This window comes from Heptranchias perlo, chromosome 37 (assembly GCF_035084215.1).
Source record: "Heptranchias perlo isolate sHepPer1 chromosome 37, sHepPer1.hap1, whole genome shotgun sequence".
Lineage (NCBI taxonomy): Eukaryota > Metazoa > Chordata > Chondrichthyes > Hexanchiformes > Hexanchidae > Heptranchias > Heptranchias perlo.
This window is the reverse complement of record NC_090361.1, coordinates 5,387,794-5,410,276: the sequence shown is the minus strand read 5'-3', so window position 1 is coordinate 5,410,276 and position 22,483 is coordinate 5,387,794. Positions and strand designations below refer to the sequence as shown.

The window sequence follows — 22,483 nt, the reverse complement described above, 5'->3', positions numbered from 1 at the left end:
TAGAGACACGAGAGAGAGAGAGAGAGACACGAGAGAGAGAGAGAGACACGAGAGAGAGAGAGACACGAGAGAGAGAGAGACACGAGAGAGAGAGAGACACGAGAGAGAGAGAGAGACACGAGAGAGAGAGAGAGAGACACGAGAGAGAGAGAGACACACGAGAGAGAGAGAGACACACGAGAGACACACACGAGAGACACACACGAGAGAGAGAGAGAGAGAGACACGAGAGAGAGAGAGACACGAGAGAGAGAGAGAGAGAGACACGAGAGAGAGAGAGACACGAGAGAGAGAGAGAGAGACACGAGAGAGAGAGAGACACGAGAGAGAGAGAGAGAGACACGAGAGAGAGAGAGAGAGACACGAGAGAGAGAGAGACACACGAGAGAGAGAGAGACACACGAGAGAGAGAGAGACACACGAGAGAGAGAGAGACACACGAGAGAGAGAGAGACACACGAGAGACACACACGAGAGAGAGAGAGAGAGAGAGAGACACGAGAGAGAGAGAGAGAGACACGAGAGAGAGAGAGAGAGACACGAGAGAGAGAGAGAGAGACACGAGAGAGAGAGAGAGAGACACGAGAGAGAGAGAGAGAGACACGAGAGAGAGAGAGAGAGACACGAGAGAGAGAGAGAGAGACACGAGAGAGAGAGAGAGAGACACGAGAGAGAGAGAGAGAGACACGAGAGAGAGAGAGAGAGACACGAGAGAGAGAGAGAGAGACACGAGAGAGAGAGAGAGACACGAGAGAGAGAGAGAGAGACACGAGAGAGAGAGAGAGAGACACGAGAGAGAGAGAGAGAGACACGAGAGAGAGAGAGAGAGACACGAGAGAGAGAGAGACACGAGAGAGAGAGAGAGACACGAGAGAGAGGGAGAGACACGAGAGAGAGAGAGAGACACGAGAGAGAGAGAGAGACACGAGAGAGAGAGAGAGACACGAGAGAGAGAGACACGAGAGAGAGAGAGAGACACGAGAGAGAGAGAGAGACACGAGAGAGAGAGAGAGACACGAGAGAGAGAGAGAGACACGAGAGAGAGAGAGAGACACGAGAGAGAGAGAGACACGAGAGAGAGAGAGAGACACGAGAGAGAGAGAGAGACACGAGAGAGAGAGAGAGACACGAGAGAGAGAGACACACGAGAGAGAGAGAGACACACGAGAGAGAGAGAGACACACGAGAGAGAGAGAGACACGAGAGAGAGAGAGACACGAGAGAGAGAGAGACACACGAGAGAAAAAGTTAGAGACGAGAGAGAGAGGGAAAGTTAGAGATATGAGAGAGAGAGAGAGAGAGAGAGAGAGGAGCGATGAGAGAGATGAGAGAGAGAGATATGAGAGAGAGATATGAGAGAGAGTGACACGAGAGAGAGAGAGAGAGAGAGAGAGTTAGAGATATGAGAGAGAGAGAGTTAGAGATATGAGAGAGAGAGAGTTAGAGATATGAGAGAGAGAGAGTTAGAGATATGGGAGAGAGAGAGTTAGAGATATGAGAGAGAGAGAGAGTTAGAGATATGAGAGAGAGAGAGTTAGAGATGAGAGAGAGAGAGAGAGTTAGAGATATGAGAGAGAGAGAGAGAGTTAGAGATATGAGAGAGAGAGAGAGAGAGAGTTAGAGATATGAGAGAGAGAGAGAGAGAGAGAGATATGAGAGAGAGAGAGAGAGAGAGAGAGATATGAGAGAGAGAGAGAGAGAGAGAGAGAGCACAAGAGCATGTGCAAGAGAGAGAGAGCAAGAGGGCATGAGAGACAGAAAATATAAGTCATAATATAAAATTTGGAATCCAAGGCCTACAATGAAAGTTCTTTTAGTCCTGGTATAGGCACACAGTAAACACACACCTCGCTGTCTCTCCGAGCTGGAGCGGAGGCCTGCCTGGGATGATGGACGTTTGACAAATGCAGTGACTTTCCCTCCTTCCTCAAAAATACTTTTGTTTTACTGCCCAAGACTTTTTTTTTAAAAAAGAAAGGGAACTGGTGAAATGAATTCTATTATTCTCAACAATCTGTATCTAAAGAATATGGTATCCAGCGGAGGGCAGGGGGAGGGGGAGGGGGAAGGAAGGTGCAAATATATTTAAAAAACAACGGCCCGTCTTCAAGTTTTCCTACTTAGTAAAAGACATTCAATGTGGAAGGTCTCGGGTTCCTGGGCGTTCACCATTTTGGGTTTCAAATTTACCAGAGTTGCTTAGTTGGTTTCAAGCAGTAGCTCGAATGGCACATGGAGCCACAGATTAATGCCTTACTCTTCGAGGACAATCAGAAGATGGCCAAAGTTGAAAAATGCTGCAATAACGACTACCCAGGACCAGAAACGAGGCCAACTGACAATGGATCCAAAAGGAACCACTTACTATCGGGCCTGTAGCTACCATTACAACAGTGACTACACTTCAAAAAAATACTTCCTTGGCTACACAGCGCTTTGGGATATCCTGAGGTTGTGAAAGGCGCCATATAAATGCAAGCTCTTTCTTTAATACTGCTCCCAGATCGCTGGAGGGTTTTGTAGCACCTGTCTCTCAGTCCATTTTTTTTTTGTCTTTCTTTATTTTATCACATACCGCTATGCTCCTCTAAACTTCCCTCTCTCTCTTTAAGATGTTTTTTTTTTTGATTGACGGAAAAACATTGGCCAAGTGACATGGGGAATTCCCTGCTCTTCTTCAAATATTGTCGTGGGAGCTTTAATGGTCGCTGGGACCACCTGACCCCAGGGAGGAGAATGCTGCCAATCGAGACAAACTGACAGACCACATGTTGAAGGAGTGTGCTATCGACAGACTTTTCACCTCAGCTTGATTTCAAGGTCAACCCAATGTACATTCATTTCCTCCCTCAGTTCACTCGTTCATTTTGCACTATACAGAATAAAATGAAAAGGTTTACAACAAGACTTAAGTTGCTGTGGCCACAAACAATTCACAAATCCCCAGCAAATTTGGTTCCACCTCATGTTTTAGGCTCTCGGCTGTGCCCTCATTGGGTTGGAAGGTCCATCTATATCAAATCAACTTGGCTTTTCTTTTTAAGGTAGCCTGCGAGAACAATTCTCTCATTTCCCGCTTAGTGTAGCATTAGCTTCAGTGACACAAATGACTTAACAGTCTTCTTCACCCTGTATTTTGACCCCAACAACTCAATTTCCACGTTCTCAATTAAAGTTAATTCCTCCCCCCTCTCCCCGCACTTAATTTGATTCTTTACTCCAGCAGCGACGCATTTTTCCTGCCGCACTTCACCCACCAGTGACATTATGCAGTCTAAACAAGGGCCTGAAGCCTGCTTCTGACCAGGCTACAAATACCGATGGTAGGCCCCGAGCCTACCTCAGCTGCTTGGCGTACGTCTGTTCTATCTCAGTGCGATCCTTCACAAACTTCACGTACTTCTCCACCAGGTCAATCCCCCACTGGGTCTGCCGTTCTATGATGTCATATTGGTCCTTGATGAAGAAAGAAAAGCAGGTGGTCAGAAGTCGAAGTTGGGCAGAAAAGTGGAAATATTTTGAGAATTAAGATTTGGGGTTTCTGACTCGGTGTCTCTCAATTGCCCCTTGGTTTGAAAGTGATGGTTGAGGAAGACGGGAACGCTCATTTTTGGAGTGTTCTCCACTCAGACCCCAAATCTTAATTCTCTCTCAAAATATTTCCACTTTTGGAAGAGTGGAGAACACTCCAAAAATGAATGTTCCCATCTTCCTCAACCATCACTTTCAAACCAAGGGGCAATTGAGAGAGAGTCAGAATATGCCCATTTCCTTTGATCACATACATGACAATTCAATAGAATACTTTTCTGTTTTAAATGTCTCTTCCCCATAACACAAGAAGCCTTTCGGGTTAAAGTACAGTCTGTGCTATTTTCACAGCCGTTCTATATAACGCAACCGTCATTTGATATTCTGCGTCACGGCTTTGAACCGGGACATAACAAATCATTTGAATTACAAAGCTCGGAATAAAACACCCGCCAAGAATGCTGGGGCAAGTACAGATTTGGTTGTTACGTGGCCAAGGGAACAAACCTGCCCTGAATGCCAGATCTGATTTCTGAGGCAGAGAGAGATTAACAGACTCTGCTGGAAAGCGGGGGCATGCGAGAGAGAGCTGTACATCTCCGTGTCAGGGAGAATGGGCAGTCAGGATTACGCTGCTGTTGCCTTGCACTCATCCAGACAACAGAACCCATTACGACACAAACCCCACCGAAGCAGAGACCAATCTTGCTTCAGGACTGGAAAGTTTCTTTTCCCTAAGAAATTCTAAGATGTGAATTCAAACAGGAAGTTAGCAGCTTTCCGAAAAGAATTTTTTTTCTCTCTGTGCATGCGTTCACAATCATGCGCGCGTGGGAGGAGGGGGTGGGAGTGATGGGAGTTAACATTATCAAGCCAGTCTCCACAGAGGCTATTGCATAACAAGCCTGCATTTATGCAGCACCTTTTAAAAAATAGTAGTAAGACCAGCCAAGGCACGGAACCAGACAAAAGTTAACAGAGTTACACAGGAGGAGATATTTGGCCAGGTGACTAAAACCTCGGTCAAAGAGGTAGGTTTTAAGGAGTGTCTTAAAAGGAGGAGAGAGAGGTGGAGAGGTTTAGGGAGGGAATTCCAGAGCTTAGGGCTTAGATGGCAAGATCCATAAAAATTGGACGGCTACAGTTCATACAATTCAATCTAAACAGGAAGACTGATAATAAATTGTCTGCGTAGCTGGAGGAACGCCACTGATCAGGAGCGTCAGAAGCCTGCGTAGACAAGACACATGGAGCTGGCTTTCCCTAGTTTCAACTGGCTGCTTTCCGCATTAGGGCAGAGAGAGGAGACCCTGGACTGATGTGCACCCAACCCAGCTTTCAATCTCCAAAGACTGTTTTTAAAAAAAAACCCTGAAAGGGATCCTCAAGATTTGGGACACCATTACATTGCTTTTTGGAAACAGTTTAAAGTGTGTAAATCGAACATATTTATGAATTAGCTCCTGAATATCTTCTGCTTCTGTATCATGCAAAATCTTGCAAGTGAATTTGATTACTAGTTTTATAATTTGTTTTCTGCCCTGCTGGGAGGACAGGTGACAGTAGCAGGCTGCCTGTGTAATCTCAGGAACAAAGTACCTTAGCAAAAGGGTATTTGGTAATTCCCTGGCATACCCTTCCCTTACATGCAATGTAACTTTCGGATAATAGGGGCCAAGTTGCATAAGCAAGCTGCATTTTGCTGTTCACACAAAGAAAGAACGCATTAAGAACTGTAACAATTCACATTTGTACATAGGGTCTGATCACCTCTCACAGAAACACCTCAAAGCACTCCACTTACGATAAATTACTTCGAAGTGCAGTGACTGTTATGTAGGCAAAGCTCTTCAAAAAAAAATAGCAAGACTTACTTCAGGAAAGAAAATAGGATTTTCCGTCCAGTCCCTTTATTGTTTTAACTCATTGTGCTTTTTGTTGGATCGCTCTTCCTCCAGCTCAGTGTTGGGTAGTAGCGTTTGATTTCTGCACATGTTTTTCCAATGGTTATTTAGGAGTCTATAAACCATTGAAAGGAATAAATGTCCTGGTTGCTTTGAGCACAGTTCATCCTGCAGGACAACTCAGAAAAGCTGGGACCTTTGGAGAAAGCCCAACAAACGAGGACTTAATAAAGCCCTCGATCGTCTAAAATGTTCCAAGGACATTCTGTGCAGAGGCACACAAACCGCATCGGGAATCCCAAGTTCCTCCTGCCCCTACCCATTTTCTTCCACCATGACAAGCTATAGATCCATGGGCACCGGCCATCATCCAGTACCTGAACCAGATGGCACTCCTCATGTGCATGCTTGGACAGAGAGCCAACTATGCTATTGCGTCATGGAGGGATCTGCACTCGAGCCCGCTCTGATTCTCAACCCACTGTCCACACATGTCCATTATCAGGAGTTTGAACCCTGGCTGATTTTTCCACCTGTCTACAAGAACATAGGAAGAGGAGTAGGCCATTCAGCCCCTCAAGCCTGTTACATTGAGTCTACTGCACAGAAACAGGCCATTCAATTAGATCATGACTGATCTGTACCTGAACTCCATTTACCTGCCTTTGCCCCATATCCCTTACCTAACCACAAATCTATCAGTTTTGAAATTTTCAATTGACCACCAGCCTCAACAGCTTTTTTTGGGGGGGGGGGGGGGGGGGGGGGAAGAAAGTGTTCCAAATTTCCACTGCCCTTTGTGTGGAGAAGTGCCTCCTGACACACAGAGGTTCAGAATAGTGCCTTCGTCACCACCCTGGCTGAGATAAGCTAACTCTACACAGATTGAGTCTGCACCCAGGGCCACTCTGGTCCTCGCAGCTCACTATCACACCAGCTACCAGAGGAGCGGTCTCTATTTTTTTTAGCCGGAGGGCGATTTTGCTCAAGTGTGCCACAAACCACTGCAGCCGAGAGAAAGTGGGTGAGAAATTTGGTCCCAGGCCTCGGCCCACTCTAATCCGAACTGGCCACGTGAAGGTGGGTGACAGAGGCGTGGAAATCCCTTCTAATTCTTTTTCCCCACTGGAACCACCCAACCTACACTCACCGCCTCTCCATTGCACAATGAATAGTCGGTGCAAAGGCCATGTTCCACCACTCTGACACTTTACGTTGATGCTCCGATGGATTGCACCACCTCAGACATACGGTACCCTCCAAATAAAATCTATCACCACGGGACTCATTTTACACAAGAGAGTGCAAATTTGCCTTCATTGCTCAAAGGGCATAATTTGGACACAATATTCATGAACTGTTACACAGATGCAGAATTCCATGTTCATTAAAAAAGGCATAAACCTTAAATGAAATATAAAATAGGCCAAGGATTTTTCCTGAAAGCTTTTTGTTATTGTATATAAATTGAGAAAGGCTTATTTCGGCTGCTTCAACAAGCCAGCTTTGTTTATGCCTGGACCCGTAGCCCAGGCCAATAAACCTTTGCAGCCAAATTAATCCATCTTGAATACACTCAACATATTTGGCACCAAGCCCAAAGACAAAGACAGAGAGACACACACACACACACACACACACACACACACACAGAGCAAGAGACAGAGACAGAGAGAGACACACACAGCACGAGAGAGAGAGAGAGAGAGAGAGACACACACACACAGCACGAGAGAGAGAGAGAGAGACACACACACAGCACGAGAGAGAGAGAGACACACACACAGCACGAGAGAGAGAGAGAGAGAGAGAGACACACACACAGCACGAGAGAGAGAGAGAGAGAGAGAGAGAGAGACACACACACACAGCACGAGAGAGAGAGACACACACACACAGCACGAGAGAGAGAGAGAGACACACACAGCACGAGAGAGAGAGACACACACACAGCACGAGAGAGAGAGAGAGAGACACACACACAGCACGAGAGAGAGAGAGAGAGACACACACACAGCACGAGAGAGAGAGAGAGAGACACACACACAGCACGAGAGAGAGAGAGAGAGACACACACACAGCACGAGAGAGAGAGAGAGACACACACACAGCACGAGAGAGAGAGAGACACACACACACAGCACGAGAGACACACGCACACAGCACGAGAGAGAGAGACACACACACACACACACACAGCACGAGAGAGAGACACACACACACACAGCACGAGAGAGAGAGAGAGAGAGAGAGCGAGCAAGAGACACACACACGGAGAGAGTAAGAGAAAGAGAGACAGACAGCAAGAGACACAGAGAATGAAAGAGAGAGCAATAAAGGAGAGAAACAGACAGGCACAGCATGAAAGAGAGAGCAAGAGAGAAAATAAAAAGATTATACCGGCACAAAAGAGCTGCTGTTTCTTTCAAAAGCCTGAGCCTTTCTAGTGTCTCTTTGACCCTGTTCCTACCACAGAGCTGAACCAAAAATAAAAATGGGTGAAAGCAAAGACTAATGTTGTTGTGAGGGTCGTTCACTGCCAATTCAAAGCCCATTGCCACAATTGCTTGTGGATCAGATTCACTATTATGAAGTCCAAATTTATTTATTCAATTGCTTTTGTGTTTTCAGGAACCATAACTGGCCTGCCCTCTTATCCTCCACATGTTATTTGCTGGCCATCTTTCCGTATTAGCAATTTTGAAGGGTGCTAATTTAAACTGTTTGGTCGGCGACCCTGCCACTGGACTCAGTACCCTGTACGATCTACAGGACGCACTGCAGCGACTCACCAAAGTTACTTGAACAGTATCTCCAGCCACCTACGACCTCCACCACCGGGAAGGACAAGATGCAACATTGCTGGGAAAACCCACTGCATGTGCTCGATTGGGGGGAGCGATGGCTCGTACAAACATTTGGCCAGAAAAATTAAATACGGATCAGTTGCACGCATCTCCAGAGGTCCCCGTCGCCACAGGTCCAGATGTTTCACCATTGTTCCTGCTGCAATAGCTCTGGAACACGGACCGGGCGTGATTCTCAGCTCCAACCATAGAACATGCTGCTGGGGTGTTCGGTATTTTGCCTGTCCTAAAGCAAGTCACAAGTAGGAAGGTCAGAGGCAACCGTTCAGGAACTGAAAGGACAATGTTCTGCCTCAAACACACGCCATTTGCAAGTCCTTCTCCTGCTCAATGAAGGGGTTAATGGAAACCGGTCAATCCACAGGCCGTCCCATTCAGTACCATAAAAGGTCCAACCACCTCCGCACTTGCTGCACCCTCACTGCCAAAACTCTTATCCGCACTTTTCTGACCTCCATGCTCAGTTTTCCAATGTCCTGCTTTCCTTCTGCAAGAAACCCCAATTCATTCAAAACTCAGCTACTAGACTCTTGTTCCATATTATATCTTGCTCACCCATAACCCCATTCCCACTGACCCACATTGACCCCCTAGCCCTCGTTCTCATCTTCAAATCCCTCCATTGCTGTGCTCCATTCTACTTTGGTAACCACCTGCAGCCTTACGTCCTCTCCTGAACCTCTCTCTCTATCCTCCGACTCTGACTTCTTTGTGATATTTCCTTTCCTTTGCCCCACTGTCAGTGACAGAGCCTCTGCTGCTCGCTGTGACTCCATCCCATAATCTCTCTGCTTCTCTACACTTGTAAAAGCCTTCAGAAAACCCATCTTTTTGACCAAGAGTTCAGTGATCCCCCTGCACTCGTCTCGCCCACAGTTCTTAAAAATTCATTCTTGGGATGTGGGTGTCGCTGGCGAGGCCGGCATTTATTGCCCATCTTTTGTTGCCCCTCGAGTAGGTGGTGGTGAGCCGCCTTCTTGAACCGCTGCAGTCCGTGTGGTGAAGGTGCTCCCACAGTGTTGTTAGGGAGGGAGTTCCTGAATTTTGACCCAGCGACGATGAAGGAACGGAGATATATTTCCAAGTCAGGATGGTGTGGGACTCGGAGGTGATGATGTTCCCATGCACCTACTGCCCCTGTCCTTCTAGGTGGTGGAGGTCGAGGCTGCAGGTTGGGAAGCTGTTGCTGAAGAAACCTCGGTGAGTTGCTGCAGTGCATCCTGTAGACAGTACACACTGCAAACTGTGCGCTGGAGGAGGAGGGAGTGGACATTTAGGCTCAGTAGCTGTTCTATCTGCAAAGTACCTTGGACCATTTTCCAATGTTGAAGGTTTCATAATCAATCAATTCAAGATGTTGTTGGACAAAGTATGTAATTTGCACAACACACCCCTCAATACAAGGGAAGGCTAGAGTTGGCAATGCAGTACATGTCCTCGGAGGCATGGTTGACAGGGCCTTGACCTCATCCTATTTTAAGCTCCAGTCTCAGCTGCTAGCAGATCAGGGGTGTGCGAACAGGTGTCCTTGAAGGTCTAATCTGACTGACCCACGACCCTTGTGCATTTCCAACTTGCAACTATTATCCGAATGTCCATTTAGGGACTGAAACACCTCACAGGGGAAATGTTATTCTCCACCAGTTGAGTATCCATCATTTGACAAGGTCTTTAAAAAAAGGCCTTGGAAACATTTTCAGGAGGTTCCAAAATCCAGGGATACTCGGACTTCTCAATGAGAAAAGGGAAGAGATGCAAAGAGACTCACACCCGATCGCAACACCACAAGGGGCACTCACAACCGATCAAAGGGATTTAAATTGTCACACCGACTCATCCTGCCCGTCACACTGGTTGATGAGAAGCAAGCCTTTCCTTACACCGAGACTCGGTCAGGAATGGTGGAAGGTGTTGCTTTTTGCAGGGGTCAACAGAAACCCTTCTCAAATCAACCCCTCCTCATTCGTTCAAAGCGAAAACCGGCACAGTAATTGCCACATGGCCGTGCCGTCACTGGGATTTCACCAAAACACAATGGCGGGCGTGCCAATTTCCTTTCAAGGTCAACTTGAACTACGAGAAACACAAACAACAGATTGCCAAACATGGGTTTGTATCCAGAGCGTGCATTTTGAGTGGAGTAACACCAGCGATGAGTTTCTGGTGGTTAAAAGGTCAGTCACTGAGGGAGGTAATAATTCGAGGGGGATGAGTTCAGTTTAACACATGAGCTTAAAACGTGGCTTTCCTCCTACAGCAGACCAATACCAATAAACATGACTGCATCACTGGCCCTTCCATTAATGGGTCTGCCTACAGCCCACTTTAAATGTGTCCCAAGTACGAAGCAGGGCAGGCTTTTGATTACTTGTACTGGAGCCAGTGTGTTTTTGATGAGTTTGAATTTGCCAGAACCATCCCACTCAAACTTCTGACTCACAGTAAGAAAAAAAAAACACAGCTTACTATTCCTGCTCCCTGCAATCAGACTCTAAATTACAGTAAGACTGTGAACTTTTCCACTTTGGGACACTCAGGTACCACACCTTTGACAGGAAGCCCATTCGTGTCCATTATTGATTAACTCTGCGTCATAGTCTCAAAGAGAGAATAAAGCCCACAGCAGAGTTAGACAGTCAGTCTGGCAAAGAGAATCCCATGATCAGTATGTGTCTGGCAAGGATTTACCAAAATTGACAAGTTGCAGCCTCTACCCTCTGCAACACTGTGCTGAAAATTCAACAAGATGACAATGATTCACAGGCCATGGCAAGCCATCACTCTCTCTCTCTCTCTCTCTCCTTATCCCTTTTCTGTCTATTTCCTCCCCTCTTACACCCTCCGTAAACTTGAGCTCATCCAAAACTCTGCTGCTGCCCGTATCCTGACTCGCACCGAGTCCCGCTCACACATCACCCCCTGTGCTCGCCATTGGTTTGCCTTGATTTTAAAATTCTCATCCTCGTTTTCAAATCCTTCCACGGTCTCGCCCCCTCCCTATCTCTCTAACCTCCTCCAGCCCTGCAACCCTCCGAGATCTCTGCGCTCCTCCAATTCTGGCCTCTTGCGCATCCACCATTGGCGGCCGTGCCTTCAGCTGCCAAGGCCCCAAGTTCTGGAATTCCCTCCCTAAACCTCCGCCTCTCTCTCCCCTCCTTTAAGACGCTCCTTAAAACCTACCTTCTTGACCCCACCTGTCCCAATATCTCCTTCTGGGGCTTGGTGTGAAATTGTGTTTGATAACACTCCTATGAAGCACCTTGGGACCTTTTACTAGGCGCTACATCAATGCAAGTAGTTGTTGTTGTTATTCTCTCTTGCTGGGCTACAGTTCAACGGGCACCAATCATTGAGATGGTCATTGTTCATGTGTCGTTCTGGTCAATGATTGTTGGCAGGCAATTCAACCGTGCAAAGGACTAGCTAAGCCTGATTCTGCCCTTATCCAACGCACTTTCCAGCAAGGATTAGCAGATAGTGGGCAGAGGAAGAGCTCTGGTTAACAATTTCCCTTCTCTCACCGAGACGAACAGCAGCGCCTCTACTGCCACCCTGGCTGAGATCAGCTAACTCCGCAGAGATTATACCCAGGACCTTCCTGGGTCTGCATGGCTCAGCTCCTCGCTAGCTTAACCAGCAGAGGCAACGGGATTAACCGTTGTGAAGTGTACACTGGCCATGCAGTTAATGGAAGCATCCAGCAAGGAATTAACATGTTGACCGAAACACGGAGGGAATGGCACTTCATGTTTGGTGCCAGTTCAGAAACGTACCCTAATTATACCCATATAACCGTCACTTAAGTTGGTGCCGACAGTGGCTCAGTGGGTAGCACTCTCACCTCTGAGTCAGAAGGTTGTGGGTTCAAGTCCCACTCCAGAGACTTGAGCACAAAATCTAGGCCGACACTCCAGTGCAGCATTGTGGGAGTGCTGCACTGTCGGAGGGGCCGTCTTTCGGATGAGACGTTAAACCGAGGCTCCGTATGCCCTCTTAGGTGGACGTAAAAGATCCCACTGCACTATTTCCAAGAAGAGCAGGGAAGTTCTCCCCGTTGCCTTGGCCAATATTTATGCCTCAACCATTATCACACACAGATTATCTGGTCATTTATCACATTGCTGTTTGTGGGATCTTGCTGTGTGCAAATTGGCTGCCGCATTTCCTACATTACAACAGTGACTACACTTCAAAAAGTACTTCATTGGCTGTAAAGCGCTTTGGGATGTCCTGAGGTTGTGAAGGGCCTATATAAATGCAAGTCTCTTTTTACTAGCTAATGATAAAAGTACAAACACACTACAGAATGCGCCACACTAACCACTGGATCATTTACTACACCTGTACTACTCAGCATTTGCCATTCTCCACCAACTAGGAGTTTGCATTTGAACTTGTTCACACTGGCTTGTTAGCAATAGTTGCCTCGAACCATTTCCTGGTAAAATACACATGTGCTTTTGACCATTTTATTACAAAGTCACACAGTGTGTGTGCAAGGCAGCCAGTTCATGGTAAATGTTAAGTCACAGCACGATTGTCACTGAAGCGTCAAGGGCAGGGAGTTCAAGCTGTAACCATGCTCTGTATAAGCAGCGGTGCAGCTGATTCGCACAGGATGCACATTGACTCCCAACTGAATGAGTCTCAATACAACGTCTGTCCCTGGGGGAAGAGGGGAACGAAGGCAGGTACACGGATTACAAGAGTTTCTCCACAGAAAGGAAAGGGGGGGAAATTGCACAGGCATCGTCACCACCAGGTCACACTCTCAATCTCCCAGCAGCAAGCAAACTGCAAGGAGTAGGGGCCCCTTGCTGACCAGTCAGGCTATTTGGCCGAAAAAGAGTGCATCACAGCTACGCCCAATGCTGCCCTCGAGACATTTTCCAGTGGGAGCCACACACTGCGGTCAAGGAATGGTGGATTGTACCACTCTTCCCAGCCTAGGTATACTGAGGCCAATTCATCCCCCCCTACTGAATGGTCAGCTGATGCAGCACAGACCAGGGAACAAACCTGGGATCTTCCTGATAACAAAGGGCTCGGCACCATAAGCGAGAGGTGCATTTCCTTTCCGAGCCACTACAACGGCCTCGAGCAATTGTTTCTGTAACGGGGAACATGAGGCTCACCGGAGGACAGTGAAAGGAAAACAAAACCAACAGCACTTGATAGACGTCAGGCAGCACTACACCTTTCCAACACAAGTCAGAGGGCGTAGCAACAGTGACCTGGAGCTGCAGCACAACAAACCGTCTGATGATACAACACCAGACGGGCGATTAATCCTGGACGCAGACACTCATTCCTAACCTCTTAGTTACAGGTGCTTCCAAACTCACAGAGCGAGTCACAACAACTCAGACTGTCGAGCTGCACTTTTCCAGATTGGTTCGGATGCAATTTATAAGCAGCATCGTGGGGTGGGGGGGGGCACGGGGAGACGGTGGGGGAACGAGGATCATTCCGCACTCCAGTTTATCAACCTCCGTCACGCGATATTGTTGGAAGCGCAAAATGGAAACTGAACATTGCCCTTTATTCCCCCCCTCAAAGAGCCACAAGCTGCTCGTGGAGGCCTCGTTGCGGGCAGTTTGGGAAGGACGTTGGTAGAGACCGGAGATTGTGGTGGACACCAGTCCTCTCAAACACAGAAGGTGCAGGAACGCGCGTCCTTTGCTACATGGAGTTAATCTTCCCGACTGAGGATCTCGTGTCACAAATCAGTTCTTCGCAATTCTGCTCCTATGACTGTCCATTCTTCATTCCAATGCGGGCTGATTGGCCATCACCCGACCAGCATATTCATCAGGGGTTAATGACCAGCGATTAACGGCCAGCGACCAGGACTGAGAAACTCTGTTTCTCCTCCCCTCCCCAGCCTGGAGGCACCAAGGCCCAATTGCAGCATCCTCTCTCCACCACCCTGACGGGCATTGATCCTGCACTTTTTACTACCACAACACACAGTGACTCTTTCCTCCCATCCTGAAGGCACTGACTCCTTGTTGGGATTCAGTTCCTTGGTACCTCACCCAAGTAGCCATGATTCACAAAAGTGGGTTGTGTCAGACTATTCCACTGCAGGGGGCGTTACAGCCAAGCCTGATCTCGTCCTCACCCAAAGCCCACTTGACCACTTTGCGTAAGGGAGACACTGGATAACAGCAATGAGCAAAAACTCTTCCTAAACCAGGGACACTAAGGTCCAATTGTTTAGTCTGTACGACCATCCTGGGAGAGGTCACTGAGCTCAGCGTGGACTGGGGATCAAAGCTTAGTCCTTATGACTTATCTGCTCACTGGATAAAATACCGAGCCGTTAAGCATGCAGCTAATTATCATTTTTAAAAAAATAAGTGTTTAACACTCAGCCCACCAATGGCTGAGTGGATAAAGGCAAAATAAAATTTAAAAAAAGAAAACAAACTTGCATTTATATAGCGCCTTTCACAACCTCAGGATGTCCCAAAGTGCTTCAGAGCCAATGTCATGGTTGTAATGTCTGGAAACGCAGCAGCCAATTTGCGCACAGCAAGATCCCACAAACAGCATTGAGATAAATGGCAGAATAATCTGTTTTTAAGTGATGTTGATTGAGGGATAAACATTGGCCAGGACACCAGGGAGAACTCCCCTTCTTTTCAATTTTTTTTTTTACATCCACCTGAGGGGGCAGACATCTCATCTGAAAGACGGCGCCTCCGGCAGTGCAGCACTCCCTCAGTACTGCACTGGGAGTGTCAGCCTAGATATTGTGCTCAAGTCTCCGGAGTGGGGCTCGAACCCTTCTGACTGGGGTGAGGGTGCTACCACTGAGCCACGGCTGATGCCCAGTCATTTTTTTTTCCCTTTGCCTTATCGGACAGCAAGAGGGGGGGAAAAAAAATTGAATCCCAGATGGGTGGGCGGTGAGTGGAGTCACTAGACACAAGTCTGCCAAGGCCCTTGGAGGGAGGGGAGCCACTGGTGGTCCAGGTGTCAGATCAGGAGTCCCACCAACTTAACATATAGTGTAAAGATGTCTGGCTTTACGGGATGGGAAAAATGTGAGCAAACCAGTTCTGTTATCAAAAGATGCAAGACGATGATAGACCCCCATCACCATCATGTGCGTCACGCATCACTGCAAAATGACGTCTCGTCCTCTTCTGCCATTCCCCCCCCGATGAAGACAATGCCCCTTTAATACTTTGAAACTTATGTCTGCGAATCAGGTAGCCATCTCAGCGTCAAAGACAAATCAAGTTGTTCAAACAGCAAAAGCGTTTTCGAAGCTGGTTTTGCTGTGAGAGTCAATGATCTCATCAGGGGTCAATGGGTTGGAAAAATTACTGAGCCTGATAGAGCAGAACAGACAGTGGAGATACAGTCATTAATCTGGCTGTTTCAAACGCTCGTTTGGAACCACCATCTGATTCACAGTGCTGGGCTCAGTAACTCCATTCCTTTCGTCTACACCCGGTCCCACTCCAACCCCAGTTCTCTTAAGAATATCAATCACTTCTATTTTAAACTAAACATCTGATTAGATTAACTGGAGTGTACAGATGGTGAGACTCCCTCCTTTAAGTCTTCCTCCCGCTCTCTCCCCCTGGGGCCCAATGGTTCCATTAGCTCACCCAAATAGCCATTCTTCGTGCGTGAGCCCAGGTAGTGAGCGCTGACCGGCTGTTTTAACAAGCAATTGCGTCGCAGCCAAGCCTGATTCAGCCCTCACCCACCATTCAAACACGTACTTTCCAGCAGGATGGGTCACTGGGACCCTGGCTGATCTTTCTCCTCCTCCCGTGAGCACAGAGGCAGAGATCAGCCAAACTCCACTGACCAGGGAGCAAACAGAGGGCCTTCTAACCATCTGGCTTTATCGATACGAGCCAAAATCAGAGTAGGGGTGGGAACAGACACTTATCCTACTACACCTTGGATTGTCCAATGATGGAGAGTTGGGAGGGGAGGGGGAGGTGGTGAACGACAGGGCAAGGAGAATGAGACAGAAGGCAGTGTTCCATCTCTCACATCCTATTTTTTCCCAACATTGATTTCCTTTACTCGTACTGAGCGGCTACTGGGGATTTTCTAGTCTCCAGAAATATTATGTTCAGTTTGTTCTACCTCTGGGGTGATTTCCTTTGGTCTTCCCTCAGTATTTTGAGGTGCGGATACACAGAACTTTACAGAAAAATCCCAATCGATTGGAAACTCCAAATAACTCTCTACCCATCCAACGTCAACATTTAATTAGATTAAAAACATTCCCCTTCAGAAGCTCCACTCCCAGTTCAGTGGGAAATTGCACTGACTGACTGACAACATTACAAAGCCCACACACTGGGAAGGTCTTATGTTTCATCCCTGGTCTATTCAGAGGTAGCCGATCTTAGCCTGGACAATAGGAGGGATGCTCCTTTCCCTCACTTTCCTGGCAATATTTAGCAAGGGAAAACATTACCTAAAAATCCAGCTCATAAGCACTTTCCATTTGGTCGTGACTATGCGTGGATGTTGGATGAGAACTGGATAGGGCTTGACTGTGATGCTACCAATGGTCGAATAGGCCGTCAATGGGGGGGGGGGGTCGAGGTTCATCCATCACCCCTGTGCTCACTAACCGACATTGGCTCCTGGTCCAGCAACACCGCAAATTTAAAATTCTCATTCTGGTGTTCAAAACCTTCCATGGCCTCGCCTCTCCCTATCTCTCTAACCTCCGCCAGCCCTACAACCCTCATAGAACTCTGAGCTCCTCTAATTCTGGCCCCTCGTGCATCCCCAATATTCTTGCCTTCAGCTGCCTAGGTCCTAAGCTCTGGAATTCCCTCCCTAAACCCCTCTCTTCCATTAAGACACTCCTTAAAACCTACCCCCATTTGATCAAGCTTTTGGTCAATTGTCCTAATATCTCCTTATGTGGCTCAGTGTCAAATTTTGTTTGATAATCGCTCCTGAGAAGCACCTTGGGATGTTTTACTACGTTAAAGGCGCTATATAAATGCAAATTGTTATTGCTTACACAAGAATGGCCATTTGGGTGAGGTATTGGAGGACAGTCATTGCTTGTGGATCTAAACACCTTCAGAAAAGTGGGGAAGAAAGGGAACATCTAACATGGGACAACTGCACAGCACATGCTGCCCACGTCAACATGCAAGCTAAAAAAACTTAACAACACCCAATTTACACAAACGATAAGCAGTCAAAGGAAGAACAGAACTTCTGCCAAATTTGTTGTTTTAAGAGCCTGGCGCAACTGAACATTCCTGTTCGGTATGCCAGGCCAGAGGCCTAAACTCGACAAGCTCCTGGCTGCTCGGCGATACGGACTCAGTGTAGAAGCAGGACAGAATAAACACTTCAGGAGCAAGCGAAACTTGTAGGAAATTAAGAAAAAGCCTTACTCCTGTAGCACAACCAAACGGCACTTCAAACCGCCCCAGAATGCAGGGCCTGGCTCCAAACATAACAATCGCAGTAGCAGGCCACATCAGCCCAATTGGCTGCAGAAAAGAAAAAAAAAATCCATTCGAAACGCTGGGCAATGTTAACAGGAAATAGTTTGGAAAAGTGGTATTAGTTTGCGTGTTTAATCTGAAATGGCGCCAAAGTGTTCTCAACCTCAATGTGGCTTTAGTACTTAGGCAGTAATGTAGACAAGAGCTATGGCAGGGGTCGGAGGGACATGGAATCTGGTCCGGGAGAGCCCCAGCTGCTGGCTCCGACCTAAGAAGCCACCAGTGTTGTTGTGCAAAGGTTCAGTAAAGTATTATGGTGGGTGAGTATGTCCACTTGAACTGTGACAAGCCCCAGCTGTACAATCGTAGGCTCTGACCTTCCAATGCTGCCTTGTATCTGGAGGGAGTATTTTTGAACTGAGCCGGGGTGAAATACCAGTAGTTAAAAGTCGGTCACTGGCAGCGGGGGAGGGGGAAACAATCAGAGGTGACAAATTTCAGGGCATCTCACGCACAAAGTGCATTTGGCACCTTCCAGCAAGTTGGTTTAAGTGTGATCTTCTTTCTACAAGCACCAATGAATTTGATAAACTTGGTGATAACAAGATTACAAGATATTTCACATGTGTAAGGAATCTTACAACACCAGGTTATAGTCCAACAGTTTTATATGAAAATCACAAGCTTTTGGAGGCTTTCTCCTTTCTCCTACACTTCACCTGGCGAAGGAGAAAGCCTCCGAAAGCTTGGTGATTTTCAAATAAAACTGTTGGACTATAACCTGGTGTTGTTAGATTCCTTACATTTGTCAACCCCAGTCCATCACCGGCATCTCCACATCAAAGATATTTCACATACACAATGGTGCCCTCCTGGTCAGAAATTGATGATTATTTTGTGGCAAGTGGCCACATATTGGTTCAAACAAAATTAGAACATTACGAGCTGCCAGGATAGTAGAAATCACAGTACAGCAGGAGGCCATTCAGCCCACTGCATCTGTGCTGGTGCTAGCTCTTCAACTGGAACAGTCTCCTCTGATCCCATTTCCCTGCCCTTTCCCCATATCCTTGTCTATTCGTCCGTCCTGTGTCCTGACCAGTATCACTACCAGCAGCTCTCCCATGGCGATGCTCACAGGAGGAGTGCTGGATCGCTGGGAACTTTCTTCCTTGTGGCTCTGCCATCTGATTAGCCCCCTGCTAAGCATGTGAAAGATAGTAAGGACCATTCATTCATACTTATCGACACAGGGGCATTACTCGAGGCGCTCCAGATACAAGGCAGCATTGGAAGGTCAGAGCCTACGATTGTACGACTGCGTCTTGTTCACAGTTCAAGTGGACATACTTGACTGAACCTTCGCACAACAACACGGGCGGCTTGTTAGGTCGGGGCAAGCAGCGGGGGCTCTCCCGGACTAGATTCCATGTACCTTTTGGCTTTTAAGTTCAGCCCCTCCTCCTTTCCAGTAGAGGGGGGGGGGGGGCATTAAACGGGAGCGATCCGTCTCCCAGCGGGGAGCGATCCACATCACCCGCTGGAGGGAACGCTTCAAGCCTCCTTGCTACAATTTAATCGAAGCCGGCTGCAATGGGAACGCACGGAGTCAGAACAACACTGGGTCCAGCAAGGCAGGAACACGAGTAAATCAGGACCATCCCCAGAAATGCACGGATAGCTGGGAGCTGGTTGGGGATTTTAGGAGTGGGGGCACAGTCTAAAAATTAGAGCCAGACCTTTCAGGAGCGAGATTAGAAAACATTTCTACACACAAAGGGTGGGAGAAGTTTGGAACTCTCCTCCGCAAACGGCAATTGATGCTAGCTCAATTTAAATCTGATGTGGAGATGCCGGTGATGGACTGGGGTGGACAAATGTAAGGAATCTTACAACACCAGGTTATAGTCCAACAGTTTTATTTGAAAATCACAAGCTTTCGGAGGCTTTCTCCTTCGTCACACTCACTCGCCTGACGAAGGAGAAAGCCTCCGAAAGATTGTGATTTTCAAATAAAACAGTTGGACTATAACCTGGTGTTGTAAGATTCCTTACAATTTAAATCGGAGATAGATAGCTTTTTGGCAACCAAAGGTATTGAGGGATATGGGCCAAAGGCAGGTATATGGAGTTAGATCACAGATCAGCCATGATCTTATCAAATGGCGCAGCAGGCACGAGGGGCTGAATGGCCTACTCCTGTTCCTATGTTCCTATGAGCCTCGATTAGAATTAAGAACCTTGGGAAAGAGGATTAGAGGGGGCACCGTGTCAGCACCCTCTTAAGATTCAGCTTAAATGTTCCAATTCACAGCAAACAATTAGGAATCTAATTATAGGGCCGTGATGTTGCACAAGAATGGACGGAGCACAGAGCAGCGACAGACTCCAATAAACACACACAATGATCCCTACAGCCCTGGAACAGCAGCAATACTCATCACAAGTGTTTACTTGGTCAACTTCCCTCCTCCACTCCAGAGGGTGTTGCCTACTTGCTGTAGGTCTCCACCGTGCACCCCTCCCCCCATTGTACAGCAAGTGTCCGCAGGCTATTCAACCACAGGAGGAATCACAGCCAAGATCGACCCTGTGCTTGGTTGACCTCACGCACACTGCACTACCATCAGGGGGTGCCCCCACCCAGGGCATCGAGGTCAGCTATATATCTCCCCCCCCACCCCCACCCCCCAAACCGAGATCTATTAATTCATCAGCGACCTGCCTTCTCCGACAGGCCCAGCTCCCTACTGGATAAACCCGCTGAGCCGTGAGGGGAGTGCCTGTAATCTAAACTGGGCTGGGTTAGGTGATCGCTGCAGGGAAGCTAATGGGAATAAAATTCGGATGAGACGTTAAACCGAGGCCCCGTCTGCCCTCTCAGGTGGACGTAAACGCTCCCATGACACCATTCGAGGAAAAGATCAGGGGAGTTCTCCCCGGTGGCCTGGCCAACATTTATCCCTCAACAGCTTAAATTGTTCCCTTTCTGGGCTGGAGAGATTGATTGGCATTGCATTAACAATTATCACATCGTTAAAAGGGTACTTACAATATTAATTATGGAGCCCTAACTTTCTGTTGCAAGTTTAATGAGCAATTGATGTGCAAATCCAGTAAGTTCTTTTTTTAAAAAAAAAGGGGAGGCTGAGGGAGTGCGCAGCTGAGATCAACCAGCAAGTTCTGGAGACTGGCAACTCACGGCGTCTCTCTTAATCCCTTGAACTTGCTGGCCAATTTGCGCATTAATAACGGCCTGCGTCGTGAACTCGCCGTTATTTTTCCCAGGAAGATTCGACCCAATGCGCTGTCGCCAAGGCTCGGGGCCTACCGCCGTGAGCCGAGGGCTGGTGCAGTAAAACTCTGCACATCCCGGAAATGCTGAGCACAGACTGTTGCGATGACGTACACAAAACAGTATTCAGCCCCCAGCTGACCTGATACTTCCCCCAAACTGCAGACACGCGTCGGCACAGATTGTTTAAGAAGGGAAACTTGTAATAAATAACTACAGAGGATATCAGATGACAGACTGGGCTCCTACACCACAAACCTCAAAGAGCCACAGGTCAGCCATGCAACACGGTCTGAATCAATGCAGCAACTGCCCTAATGAAGGGCAACGGTACTGGTCTGCCGCAGTATTCCTGAGAGCGGCCTATGAGCAAGAGACAGGAGAGAGACCTTTGGCAGGAAGTGATCAAGGGACGAGAGTCAGAAGGTAAAACATGGCCACAGGAAACTGATTGAAGACGAAAGATTTAAGTGCCAAATCCAGAACCGAGAGGATACACTTATCAGGAAAGACTAAACAGGCTGGGGCTCTTTTCTCTAGAAGAGAAGGCTGAGGGGTGACCTGATAGAGGTCTTTAAGATAATGAAAGGGTAGACGTAGAGAAGATGTTTCCACTTGTGGGGGAGTCCAAAACTAGAGGCCATAAATATAAGATAGTCACTAATAAATCCAATGGGGAATTCAGGAGAAACTTTTTTTTTAAACCCAGAGAGTGGTTAGAATGTAGAACTCATTACCACAAGTAGTTGAGGCGAATAGCATCGATGCATTTAAGGGGAAGCTAGATAAACACGAGGGAGAAAGGAATAGAAGGTTATGCTGATAGGAGTAGATGACGTAGGGAGGGAGGAGGCCCGTGTGGAGCATAAACACCGGCATAGACCAGTTGGGCCGAATGGCCTGTTTCTGTACTGTAGACTCGATATAACTCCATGGCAGACAGAAAGCCTTGCATTTATATTGTGCCTTTCACAACCTCAGGATCTTGTATGTCCACCCAAGAGGGCAGAGAGGGCCTCGGGTTTAACATCTCATCTGGAAGACGGCACCTCTGACAGTGCAGCACTCCCTCAGTACTGCACTGGGAGCGTCAGCCTAGATTATGTGCTCAAGTCTCTGGAGTGGGACTCGAGCCCACATTCTGCTGACTCCGAGGCAGGAGCGCTCCCCACTGAGCCATGGCTGACACCCAACAGCGTGAATGTCAGGAGCCAGCTCACAATTCAGCTCAGACGTCGAATTAAAAGGAATATTAAAAGCAGCTGAAGCCTGGGGGTGAACTGACGTCGGCGAGATTTCCTCGTTTACGTAACCGGCTGTAGCTCGGTAACAACAGCGGAACCCAAGCGGCCCTGCTCAGCCAGAGACCGGAGTAGGTGCAGAAACAGGAAACACAGGCCCTCGGGCACCACATCACTGAGTTACCGGCTG

At 47.7% G+C, this 22,483-nt stretch overlaps 1 protein-coding gene across 2 annotated transcripts in view; it reads right to left on the bottom strand.

The window, feature by feature from the left end:
- The window catches only part of trip10a (thyroid hormone receptor interactor 10a), a 100,232-nt gene that overhangs the window by 43,605 nt on the left and 34,144 nt on the right, over window positions 1-22,483 (bottom strand). For both annotated transcript variants that reach the window (XM_067973022.1, XM_067973023.1), the window contains exon 2: window positions 3,341-3,456. In XM_067973022.1, the coding sequence (XP_067829123.1) occupies window positions 3,341-3,456 (116 nt within the window). The remainder of the gene's footprint in view (window positions 1-3,340; window positions 3,457-22,483) is intronic.